Source organism: Chelon labrosus (genome assembly GCF_963514085.1).
Source record: "Chelon labrosus genome assembly, chromosome: 8".
In the NCBI taxonomy this organism is placed as follows: domain Eukaryota; kingdom Metazoa; phylum Chordata; class Actinopteri; order Mugiliformes; family Mugilidae; genus Chelon; species Chelon labrosus.
The window spans coordinates 13,167,759-13,179,910 of NC_140358.1; the positions used below are offsets into that span (position 1 = coordinate 13,167,759).

The window sequence follows — 12,152 nt, forward strand, 5'->3', positions numbered from 1 at the left end:
GCATGATAGCACACAGCATCTTAGGAATAGATCTTAGCATCTCTGCATATTAGGAATTATGTAAAAAGTCGATACTGAAAGCACTGCGATACATTGAGTGGGAGAGGCAGCCTTGAGGGAACAGAGGTGAGAGAGACAGTGAAATTGGTCCCTCTGTTGGAATGATTCGGTAGTACAAGGGCTGGGCACGTGATCATCACCCCACTGCCCATCCACAGAGGCTTTCTCATTAAGCCAAAGCACTAAAGCATAATCCCTTCTATGATGGTGTGTGTTTGAGAGAGAGAGAGGGAAGGAGAAAGGTAGGGAGGGGACAGACTGCAGTGGCAGTCATTTCCTCCATCATTTCCAGTACAGTGACAGCAACGGATGAAGCAAGACAAAAAGGCAAGGCACCCTCCAGAGGTGAGACGAGAAAGAGCACTATGACCATGTGGATGGTGGAAGACAGTACAAGTGCCTATAGTCTACAATGAAAGGCCATACATTTACTAGACGCACATCACAGACACTGAAAATGAGAGTTTTAGTGAAAAATGTCACTCACACACTCTCTAAGGAAATACACAACCGTTTGTCACAACAAAGGCAACACTAATTCAGTCATTCTGAAATAATATGACAAAGCTGAAGTACAAAACTGGAACGCAAAGACAACTGTGTTAGCAAAACTGGTGACTTGTGTTGTTTGGTTTATTTCATAACAGAGCTATATTCTCATACCGTCTTCTCATCATACATTTCTCTCAGCACATGAATGTTCCCATTTAAAAAAAATCTAAGAACAAAAGTCCCGTGGTAACCACAATCCAATTACTCAGGTGGACAAAGTAAAGCGGGTGGAGAAGGCATTCTTTGGGTGTGTTTGCACTGATCCCTTGTGTACCTTTCCTTCAAACATAAAAGGGTCTGCGAGAACTAAAACAACCACAAATCCCTCCCTCTGGAGCCCTACAAGGGTTAAAAAGTTCCTTGGTTGTCCCGATTCAGCCGGTGCATAATTCAGACAGATTCTTGCTGTGGCACTGAACAAAGCTATCAGGAAATGCAGGCAGGCTTTGGATACTTCCCTCTCAGGATGCCCTGGCTTTGTATCTTTGCCGGATGGGAGAGGATGGAACCCGTGCTTCTGAGCATGACAAAGCTAATCTAATGGCTGCAAATAACATCCAAATGCCACTAAGAGGGAGTACGGATGGAGAACGGGTTGGTGGAAGTGGGGCAGCAGGGGAGGGGGTGATGATAAATTCTTCCTTTTATCTGTGACCAATTCTAAAAGCCTGTGATGTTCTCACTCAGCTACAGGGCATGTATTTAATGTGTTTTTTTCCCCCCATCTAATCCTCTCACAAACAGTTTTCTCACAATCTCATGCTCAAGAGCTGAGTTTGTGCTGCTGTATTTAGGACTTCGTCTAACACCCTTTCCTATTTTGGAACCGATTCTCTAATCTCAAACACTTTACCCTCATGTGCTTAGCTCACTTTTTTTTACCCTTGACAAGGCATTTCTTCTGAAGGTGATGCACATCCTTCTCCTTGTCTCTCTCTCGCTCACTCTCTCCTGTCTCTCTCCTTTCTGTCCACACTGTTTCCTGCCTGTTTGCGTCCACAACACATGCTGGGATGGATGCCTGGGTGGGGGCGGGTACATACTGGCAGCTCCCTGGAAACAGACTAGTTCATCATTTCATTACAGCTCAGCACGGTCTCCATGGAAACCACAGATAGCAGGACTAACCTCACTCTCACACACAAAGGACACACCCTTGTGAAGGAGGAAAAACAGGAAGTGGATGACGTGACAGACAGGCAGAGACAGATAAAGCAAAATATTAAACACATCTTATGTCGCTCTGTCACCTCGCGTTCCAACAGAGGTGAGGACATTTCTGCGTCGTGCCTTTGGTCCAGCTGTTAAACCCATCTATGTACTCCACCAAAAGGAAAGCCTCTGCGGTGGAACTGCAATCTATGAACTGCAAAGCACTTAGCTGTGAGCTTCAGCACAGATAATGTACGGTAGAATAAATTATTCAATGCATTTTACAGCACCAGAGGAGGCACATGCTTTTATCAGGTAAACTCAAAAACCCTGGGTTGTCATGTTATGCATACTGCAACACGGTTAGGGAGTAATTGTGTATAGATTATTATTATGATCAATGCTCTAAACAACACCCACCACATGGAATATCTATCATAAAAAAATATCCTGTGACGCACCGACACAAAAACAAGAGGTTCAGATGGTTGCATGGGCAAAAGCCTCCCCTCCTCATCTACCGTGGCCATTTTGCCCCGCCCAACCGGCTAATCTGTGATTGACACTAGGTGTTGTCTGGTCTGCCCCGCCCAGCCGCAGAGCAGAGCAGGAGGGAGCTGAACCAAGCGGAGCCGCTACCTCGATCGGTACGGAAGCTCCCTGCTGCCGCTGCTGCAGCATCAGCGGGTAGCGGAAAATTACCTGCCCCTCCCCCCTCCCTTCTTCTCCTTCTTCCTCCTCCTCACTCACACACATCCACAGAGAGCTGCAGCGCAGAGAACACATACTGAACCGCTTTTACGCAGAGGGACAGCTCCAGGCATTGTTTTAGGAGCTACAATATGGAAGAGCTTGTGCTTTGACTGTATGGGACAAAAAAAAAAAAAAAAAAGCAGCCAGCAAACGCAGGTCCACTCAGATGGCGCATGTATAGCGCGCTGCCATATTTAAATCACAAGCTGACCCACTTATAAACCGTGCACAGCCCATAGGCTACTAGTCGAATGCAGTATTCCAAGCCTGTTAGCAAGCTCTGGTTCAGTCCTCTTTACACTGAGCCGAGCAAACGAGCTGCGTTTGACAGATCAAGCCATGCTTGTTTGTGCTGAACCACTCCCTGAAATGAGGTCATACTGTCTGAGTGACTTAAAGCATCATAGCCACACAGTGTACAACCTACTAAGCTTCACCTACTTTATTTGAACAGATTCCACCAGCTAGGAGCAATACTAGAATTGAATATATAAATATGCCACGCAAATAGCTTCATAACAGAGCGTCAAATTAAACCAAATTCAATGAAAACAGAACACACGAGGCACATCTGGGCCATGGCCATCCTAACATGAGCGGATCAAGGCACACACACCAGGAATGCTAATGAAAATACATTAGATCGTGTTTACAGCGCTCTAAGGTGGATGGCACGCATGTATTCAGAGATGGAAGCTAATTCCCTGTTAGTTCTCTCAGCTGCTCCCCATCTCAGGCAAGAATAGGGGGAGGGGAAGAGCTCTGGCAGCATGGAGGAGGAGGATGAGGAAGAGGAAAAAGAACAGGAATGAAATGAATATGACGCTGCCTGCATGTCTTGGGATACTGAGAAAAATAAAGAATGCACTAGCATCTTTAAAAGCACAAATACAAAATGTATATTAAACACAAGCATGTAATAAAACACATACATGCAGCATGTATGTATTTAACAGATGAATTTTAGACAGAGAATAAATAGTCAAAGTTCAGAAACAGTTATGCATAATCACCAACATGGTAAAAATAAAGATAAGACTATAATCTGTTATTACAACTAAGCAATCACAGTACCCTACAAAAGCTAGTCCTGTTTCAACAATACTCTTCGGTGCAAGATCAATCCCTGACTGCTATATTATACAAGAGGCCAAGCTGAAACCATAGAAATATTAAAAATATAACAAAACTAGGTACCAAAAAACAAGCAATTGCTTTGTCATGATTGACATTATGAGCACAAACAGTAGAGAATTAAATACTGCATTGGTAAATACCAGGCAGGATTACGTGCAACTCGATTGCAAGAGAACAAATAAAGACAGACCATGACAGACATCCAAACCTGGGAGATTTAATTTCTGTGGTACCTAATCTGGTGGGTCAAAATGCAGCTTTAAATTTTCATACTGTATGTCTTTTCATGGAAGACATTTTGACATTTTCATGAGAAAAGCACAGGTAAAATTAATGTTTATCAAATTCCTTCAGGGTGCTTTAATCTTACGGGTTTTATGGATGATTGCTCACCGTCATGACTTACTTGAACATACCAGAACAACTGTTAATGTTAGTAGCAACAGCTGCATTGGCAGGTTAGAATGTGCACTGTATGTACACCGAGTTTGGTGAACAGACGAAGCAGCTAATCATCAACATGATTAAAGAACGAATTAGCTACAAAATCTGAACCTTTGTTCAGGTTTTTCACACTAAAACCTGAACAAAACACAATGAAAAGATCACTCAATAAATTATACAGATATAGAACAATATAGACACATTAGTTTCACGAGGCTACAATGAAGCTCAAAGTGATGATATTGGTATTTCTGTCTTCAAGAGCGAGTTTGTGAGAAAGACATTGCACACAAAGCTTACCACCTACTGTTGGAAACCAAATAAAAACGTAGACTGCAACTAGAGCAACCAGCAAATGTGTGCAAACCAAAGCAAGTGGAAGCAATATCCCATCCAAGACACTATCAATAGCTACTTCCCGAAGTGTAAGGCTATTGCTTTAAAAGGAGGTGATGCTCTGTGTAAAACATGTCAGCAGCTTCAGCCTGTGTAGTTTCTGATCTAACAAGGACAGAAACTGGATCGCCACATGTCATAGCTAAAAATAGCTGCCTGTTATCCCTGTTGAGCTTGTTCACGTCAGCAGCCAAATCAACATCACATTAGCCAGATGTTAATCACTTTAAGTATTTAAAATGAGAAAGGATGAAAAGGCTGATAAAAATGTGCCCGACTACGAAGAAAAAACAGCAGGACTTACTCAGATGGAATGCGAAAGTAATGATTAAAAACAGCACATGCCAGGTGAAGACCAAGACCAAACATTTCCTGGCGAAAGGTAATGTTAGCTAACCGAATAGATGCAATTCATCTTACAGCCACCAATGGCAGCACTGACCGCAGTGGACGGCAATTGAAGAGAGAAGAAGAAGTTTAAATGGAAGATGGCGGGATATTTTTCTCTTGGGTTGTTGACATTACGGAAACTGTACGAGATTACCGAGACCAGTTTTATTCCTTTACATGGACACCCAAACGATGTTCACCTACATCCCCTGAGAGGCTCCTATTACCTTTAACTTCCCCGGCGAGTAAGTGTTTTCAGCTTTAGTAAGTTAATCACCCATGGGCCTGTGGAGTGCTCCGTCGCTACTGTTTATAGGCTATTGGTTTATAATAAGTTGCTTCGAGCAGCGATTGTGTGCCATGTTAATGCTTTATATGTATATGCACTTTTAAACCGATTTCGAGTGTAACTACTGTGAATTCAGCTTGACACGGAGGAAGCTACACCTGTTTGTTAGCCAAACTTCAGATGTCACCGATTCCTTTTTTGATGATTTCCGGTTAGCTAGCAAACTTAGCCCACGATACAAACTGTAATAATTAAGCTAGCAGAATGGAGGACGCCATTGACCGCGCTGGTTTCGTTGCTGTTTTTAAAGGGTGGGAAATTCAAATGAGTTAAACGGAGGTTATGCTGTGTCAGGTCTTGTAGTAGGCAGGAATAAATAGTGTCTATAAAAGAAACGGACGGCTTCCTGCTGTTCTGATCAATAAATCATGGTAGGGTCGGCTAAGTCATTGCTATATATGCCGAGGTAGTTTTCGCATTAGTTGTTGTTTGTATTTCCTCTGGTAATCCCCCCTCCTCATATTTAGACCATTAACTCATTTGTCTATATTTTGCGATGATACAGGCAAAATAAATAAAACATTTATTATTATTATTTTTAAAATGTATTTTACATGTCTATATATAATTTATTGATTTATTTTCACTCCACCCACCCTATTTTCTTTCGTACTTTGTGGTTTAGTCTGACGAGATAACTACTGTGACAAAGAGGCTCTAACAGGCCTCTGTGATTTCAGTACCATGGACAGAGCTTACACCAAATGCAGGCAAGAGTAGGCGTGTACAGAAGTTACAAAACTTAGATTATTCTCAATGACTTTGACTACATCTTACCTTTTCTTTGTTTGGTAAAGTCTGAGTCCTGGTATAAGTGTCTCCTTCGTTAATACTGATCAGTTCACCATCTGCAGGTGGAAACGGTGCGGGGAAAACCACTACATCACTCTTCAGTGTGTCTGAGCTGAAACACACGTCGTACTGCTGAGTAGATTTAGAGTAAGACCAGCTCCCATCAGGGTGGGTTGTGATCATGGGGGCGCTGTACCTGCTGAAACTGCTGTCTGTCCTGTGGCATTTGACAGCTATTAAACTGATGAGGCTCAGCAGAAAGATCACTGACACAGAGACAATGGCGATGAGCAGATACAGGTTCAAGTCAGAAAAGCTGTCCTCCTTTATAGGCACATGTCTGAACTGAGTCTGGATGTCAGCGGTGCTTTCAACCACCACCACTTCAATAGACACAGTAGCTGAGAGGGACGGTTCTCCACTATCAGAAACCAGCACCACCAAGGGGTGAGTTTTCAGATCATTGTCACTCATTCTCCTCTTAGTCCTGATCTCCCCGGTGCTGGTTCCGATCCTGAACAGGTTGTTTCCTTTGGGTTCAGACAGGTGATAAGAAAGCAGGGCATTGTATCCAGAGTCTGCGTCTACAGCCCTGATCTTTGCTACGAAGTATCCGGCTTCAGCAGAGTAGGGGATGCTCTCACTGTCAGAATATGGGTAAATAATTGAGGGGCTGTTGTCATTTTCATCCAGGACAAAAACGTTCACTGTCACGTTGCTGCTGAGCGGAGGAACACCAGAGTCTTTGGCCTGAACTTTAAACTGAAATGTTTTTAACTCCTCAAAGTTAAAAGACTGCAGGCTGATAATGTCTCCAGTCTCTGAGTTGACATTAATAACTGACCCTATGGCGTTGTTTTTATCATTATTATTAATTACTGAAAACGTTACTTTGGCATTTTCGTCTACATCAGGATCATCTGCAGTCATCGTATAGATAACGGCGCCTACGGGACTGTTCTCTCTGACAAAAATGTTAATCACGGGTTCTTTAAAACGAGGTGCGTTGTCATTGACATCAGAAACGTGGACTGTGATGACGCTTGTACTGGAAAGGGGCGGAAGCCCTTCGTCAGTCGCTGTTATTGTCACATTATATTGTGGATTTCGCTCTCTGTCTAGCGTTCCGTCTACGACTAAAGAATAATGATTCTTATACGTGTTCTTGATTTTGAACGGCACAGAATCAGCTATTCTAACCTGAACAACGCCATTTTTATCTGCGTCGTAATCTCTCACTGTTATCAGTCCAACCATTGTGTCTGGGGGCGCGTCTTCTTTCACCACGTTGACTAAAGATGTCACTGATATTTCGGGTGGATTGTCATTAATATCCGTAATTTCGACGAGTACTTTACAATTAGATGCTCTTGGATTTGGGCCTTTGTCTTTCGCTTGAACGCGGATTTCAACAGCATTATTTTTCTCGTGGTCCAGTTCACCGTTTACTGTAATCTCCCCAGTCATGGGGTTTATGGCAAATTTATCGACATCGTTATCGTTGTCTTGGTTAATAAAAGAATACTGTATTTCTCCATTAAGACCTTCGTCTAAATCTCTAGCATGCACAGATATTACAGCTGCACCGCGTGGTGTGTTTTCGAGCACAGTGGCTTTGTACAAGGACTTATCAAATACAGGAATATTATCATTAACATCTTGCACGTTAACTGTGATCTGTAAGGTGCCTGATTTAGGAGGTTTTCCTCCGTCAGTAGCTGTAAGTGTTAATTTTATAACGGCCTGTTTCTCACGGTCTAACGTTTTATGAAGTGCCATTTCAGCGAACATAGTCGGCTCTCCAGCATTCTGCACATCCAGGGTGAAATGTTCATTTGGGCTCAGCTTGTAGCTCTTGACCGAGTAACTCCCGACATCTGCATCAAAAGCCTTCGGTAGAGCAAATTTCTCACCGGGAAAAGCAGACTCGGACACATTCAGAACAATCTCCGGTATCCGAAAAGAGGGCGTGTTGTCGTTTATGTCCAGAATTTTAACCTCAAAGCGATACAGATTCAGCGGTGAGTTCACAATGGCTTCCACTTCGAGAGAACACTTCACGTTTCGAGAGCATAGCTCCTCTCTGTCTATTCTGTCTTTCACCAGAAGCATTCCAGTTTTAACGTTTACTTCGAAATACCTCGTATTAGGTCCTGAAATCTGAAAATCTCTGGTTTCCAATTCCTGCACATCTAGATGTAAATCCTTCGCCAAATTTCCCACAGTGGTGCCCGGGCTCGATTCCTCCGTAACAGAATACACAATCTGTGTTGCCGCGTCCCTCCATAAGTGAAATACAATGAACAAATAATAAATCCAGTGCCGAAAAATATTCCCTTGTTGCATTCTGTCCATAACCTCCTGAACACGTTTATGCTAAAAAAATATATCAGTCCGGTAACATTGCTCTGTATGCAGACCAAACCAACTCACTGCAGCTAGGGTATTCTGTACTGCTACGACAAAGAATTGCACACCGTCTTTAAAAGGAGGAGCGACGTTTTGGATTAAAAAAAAAAAAAAAAGAAAAAAGCTATTTTTCGACTTCGTGAGGTGTTAGCGACATCTTGTGGTAATGCTGCAGACAAAGGCTTCATAAAGATAAAGTCTTTAAATAATGTGCAGCTCAAAGTTAGTAACTCAAATTTGATTCTGATTTTACATGAACTGACACGTGACAAATTCTTGCAAGAGTTGGGAGCCTTAAAATGCATATTAAAATATATATATATATAAAGGAGAATAGTGTTTGACCATAGGTATTTCATATAATTGCGCTACCGTCCCAATGGCTCAGATGACCGGATAATATAATTAAAGTTAGTATTGCACCTGTATTAGTTCTGTTAGTTTCCTTTGAGTAGTACGGGTGGACTGCCAGTTTTGTTACCTTCTTTTCTCTTGTTTAGTTAGGTAGGAAAGTGTTTTTTGTCATTTGTTTGTGTTTATTAGGTTATCTGATGTGTTTCTAGGTAGGATTGTTTTGTTTGTTATTTTGGCCTTAATCCACCCCGAAGTTACCATCCACTCACTTTGTAAATAAACTGCCTTTATTTATATTGGACTCATGGTGGCTACGTGGGATTTGGGGAAGATGGAGCCTAATCATGTTGTGTGCTAGACACCCCTAGACGGTGCATAACACAGTTGCTTTAGGGTATTGCTGTAAGTTTCAAAATAAAATATTAAATCAATGAAAGCTCTGTGTTGTTTGTACAATCACTCTTACCTTTTCTTTGTTAGGTAACGTTTGAGTTCTGGTAAAAGTGTCTCCTTCGTTGATACTGATCAGCTCACCATCTACAGGTGGAAACGGTGCGGGAAAAACCACTACATCACTCTTCAGTGTGTCTGAGCTGAAACACACGTCGTACTGCTGAGTAGATTTAGAGTAAGACCAGCTCCCATCAGGGTGGGTGGTGATCATGGGGGCGCTGTACCTGCTGAAACTGCTGTCTGTCCTGTGGCATTTGACAGCTATTAAACTGATGAGGCTCAGCAGAAAGATCACAGACACCGACACAATGGCGATGAGCAGATACAGGTTCAAGTCAGAAAAGTTGTCCTCCTTTATAGGCACATGTCTGAACTGAGTCTGGATGTCAGCGGTGCTTTCAACCACCACCACTTCAATAGACACAGTAGCTGACAGGGAGGGTTCTCCACTATCAGAAACCAGCACCACCAAGGGGTGAGTTTTCAGATCATTGTCACTCATTCTCCTCTTAGTCCTGATCTCCCCGGTGCTGGTTCCAATCCTGAACAGGTTGTTTCCTTTGGGTTCAGACAGGTGATAAGAAAGCAGTGCATTGTATCCAGCGTCTGCATCTACAGCCCTGATCTTTGCTACAAAATATCCAGCTTCAGCAGAATAGGGGATGGTCTCACTGTTAATGGAGCCGTGCTCAGAATAGGGCGCAAGAATAGTTGGATTATTATCATTTTCATCCAGGATTAAAACATTTACAGTCACATTGCTGCTGAGCGGAGGAACACCAGAGTCTGTGGCTTGAACTTTAAACTGAAATGTTTTTAACTCCTCAAAGTTAAATGACTGCAGACTGATAATGTCTCCAGTCTCTGAGTTGATGTTTACAACAGACGCTATTGGAATATCTTTTGGAAAGCCATCTAATAGTGAATATGTTACCTTAGCATTTTCTTTTATATCAGGATCAACTGCAGTTACAGTGAAGATAGTACCACCTACTGCACTATTCTCTTTCACGTATGTGTTAATCACGGTTTCAGAGAATAGTGGGGCATTGTCATTCACATCAGAAATATGCACAGGTATAATACTGGTACTGGAGAGAGATGGGTTACCTCCATCTGTGGCTATGATGGTGACATTGTATTGAGAAACAGTTTCTCTGTCAAGAGGCCCATCCACTGTTAACGAATAATAGTTTTTGTAATTCAGCTTGAGTTTAAAAGGCAGCACCCCAAGAATTGCTGCACTGGTGAGACCATTATTCCCCCCATCTTTGTCAGTCACAGTCACCAAAGCTACGACTGTACCAATCTCTGCATCCTCTTTCACTGGGCTCATCAGAGAGGTGATAATGATTTCAGGTGTGTTATCATTAACATCAATCACTTCCACTAATAATTTACCATGAACACTTCTTGAAGGTGTACCTTTATCTCTTGCCTGTATACGAATATCATATGCTGTATTCTCTTCATAGTCTACGTTTCCCTTCACAGTGATTTCCCCAGTTTCTGGGTTTATTGAAAACAAAGCATTAGGATTGAAATCGCCTCTTTCAATAAACGAATAAACTATTTCACTGTTAATTCCCTCATCCAAGTCTGTAGCACTTACTATCAGTATGGAGGTCTGAAAAGGGGCGTTTTCAGTGACTTGGGCCTTATACAAAGGTTGACCAAATATGGGATTGTTGTCATTCACATCCATAACATGTACAATTATCTTTAACGTTCCTGATCGGGCAGGTTTTCCTCCGTCCAGAGCAGTTAAAACAAGGTTGATAACGGACATTTTCTCCCTATCTAAAGATTTCTGCAGCACTAGTTCAGCAGACTCAATGTGTTGCCCACCGCTCTGTACATCTAGTGAGAAATACTCATTGGGACTCAGCTTATAGCTATTTACCGAGTTACTGCCCGTGTCTGCGTCTTTTGCCACCGGGAGTAGATATCTCTCACCGGCAGAAGACGATTCCGAAATATTTAAAGTCTTCTCCTTTTCACGGAAAGATGGAGCGTTGTCGTTTATATCCGTAATCTGGACCTCTATTCGATGCAGCTGCATTGGGTGGCTCAGAATTGCCTCTATATTCAGGGAACATTTCGCCGTATTCGGACACAGCTCTTCGCGATCAATCCTATCGGAAACATACAGAGCGCCAGTATTTAAATCCACGTCAAAATATTTCTTAGAAGTCCCCGAGACAATCCGGAGATCCCGTTTTTCCAGTTCGTGAACGTTAACTTGTAAATCCTTAGCGAGATTCCCCACCACCGTTCCTTTGTCAACCTCCTCGGAAACGGAGAACGAGAGCTGCGACGCAGACGCATCACACAAACAAAGCAAAGCGATTATTCGTATCCAACCGGCGACTCTTTGTCCTCCGCGTCCCATCGCTGTTACGCAGTGAAACAAATATTCCTTTCTGAGGCCAATAACAGATGAAGCCCTTCCTGCCTTGTAACCATTTGTGTGTTGTCTGACAAAGCACTAGACTACTGACGCTTCGAACAGAGGGGAGGAGTCTGGAGTGAGAAAAAAGGAGCCACTCGGACTCATTTGTGGTCTCATGCGACACCAACTGTTATTTTTTTGCTAATGTATAAAGACAGTGATATTGTATACGATGCATAGGAATGCGTGCAACTCGAAATAAAATAAAATAAAAGCAAAAAAAAAAAAAAAAATCCTCCTTCACGACAAAACGTAGTTTCTGATACATTAAGACAATCTCAGTTATTTGTTAGAAGAGCAAAATACATTGGATGAGTGAGAGGCAGTTTAGACTTTTAGATATCTAAAAGCAAGACGGCCTTAACGCTGTTCAGTTCAGCACCATAGACAGCGACAATGCTGGTCAGTTGTTTGGAGTTTTAGGCTTAAAATACTCAATACTAAATTTTACATAGCAGA

The 12,152-nt window shown here is 42.4% G+C and overlaps 2 protein-coding genes across 6 annotated transcripts in view; both read right to left on the reverse strand.

The window, feature by feature from the left end:
• The window catches only part of LOC311491429 (protocadherin alpha-C2-like), a gene marked incomplete at its 5' end in the record, with an annotated part of 187,825 nt that overhangs the window by 22,902 nt on the left and 152,771 nt on the right, over positions 1–12,152 (reverse strand). The window contains one exon of one of the 5 annotated variants that reach the window (XM_084549352.1): positions 6,011–8,551. The exons of the other annotated variants lie outside the window; for them this stretch is intronic. Within the exon in view, the coding sequence (XP_084405478.1) occupies positions 6,011–8,380 (2,370 nt within the window). Of the gene's footprint in view, positions 1–6,010; positions 8,552–12,152 lie in introns of those variants that run through there. 5 annotated transcript variants of the gene reach the window in all.
• LOC311491456 (protocadherin alpha-3-like) lies at positions 9,156–11,799 on the reverse strand. The gene has a single exon (XM_084549384.1). The coding sequence runs from the start codon at positions 11,631–11,633 to the stop codon at positions 9,216–9,218; it is 2,418 nt and encodes an 805-aa protein (XP_084405510.1). The 5' UTR covers positions 11,634–11,799; the 3' UTR covers positions 9,156–9,215.

Excerpts from the sequence above, each read along its gene's own strand:
- LOC311491456 (XM_084549384.1), bottom strand. The coding sequence starts at position 11,633 with ATGGGACGCGGAGGACAAAGAGTCGCCGGTTGGATACGAATAATCGCT.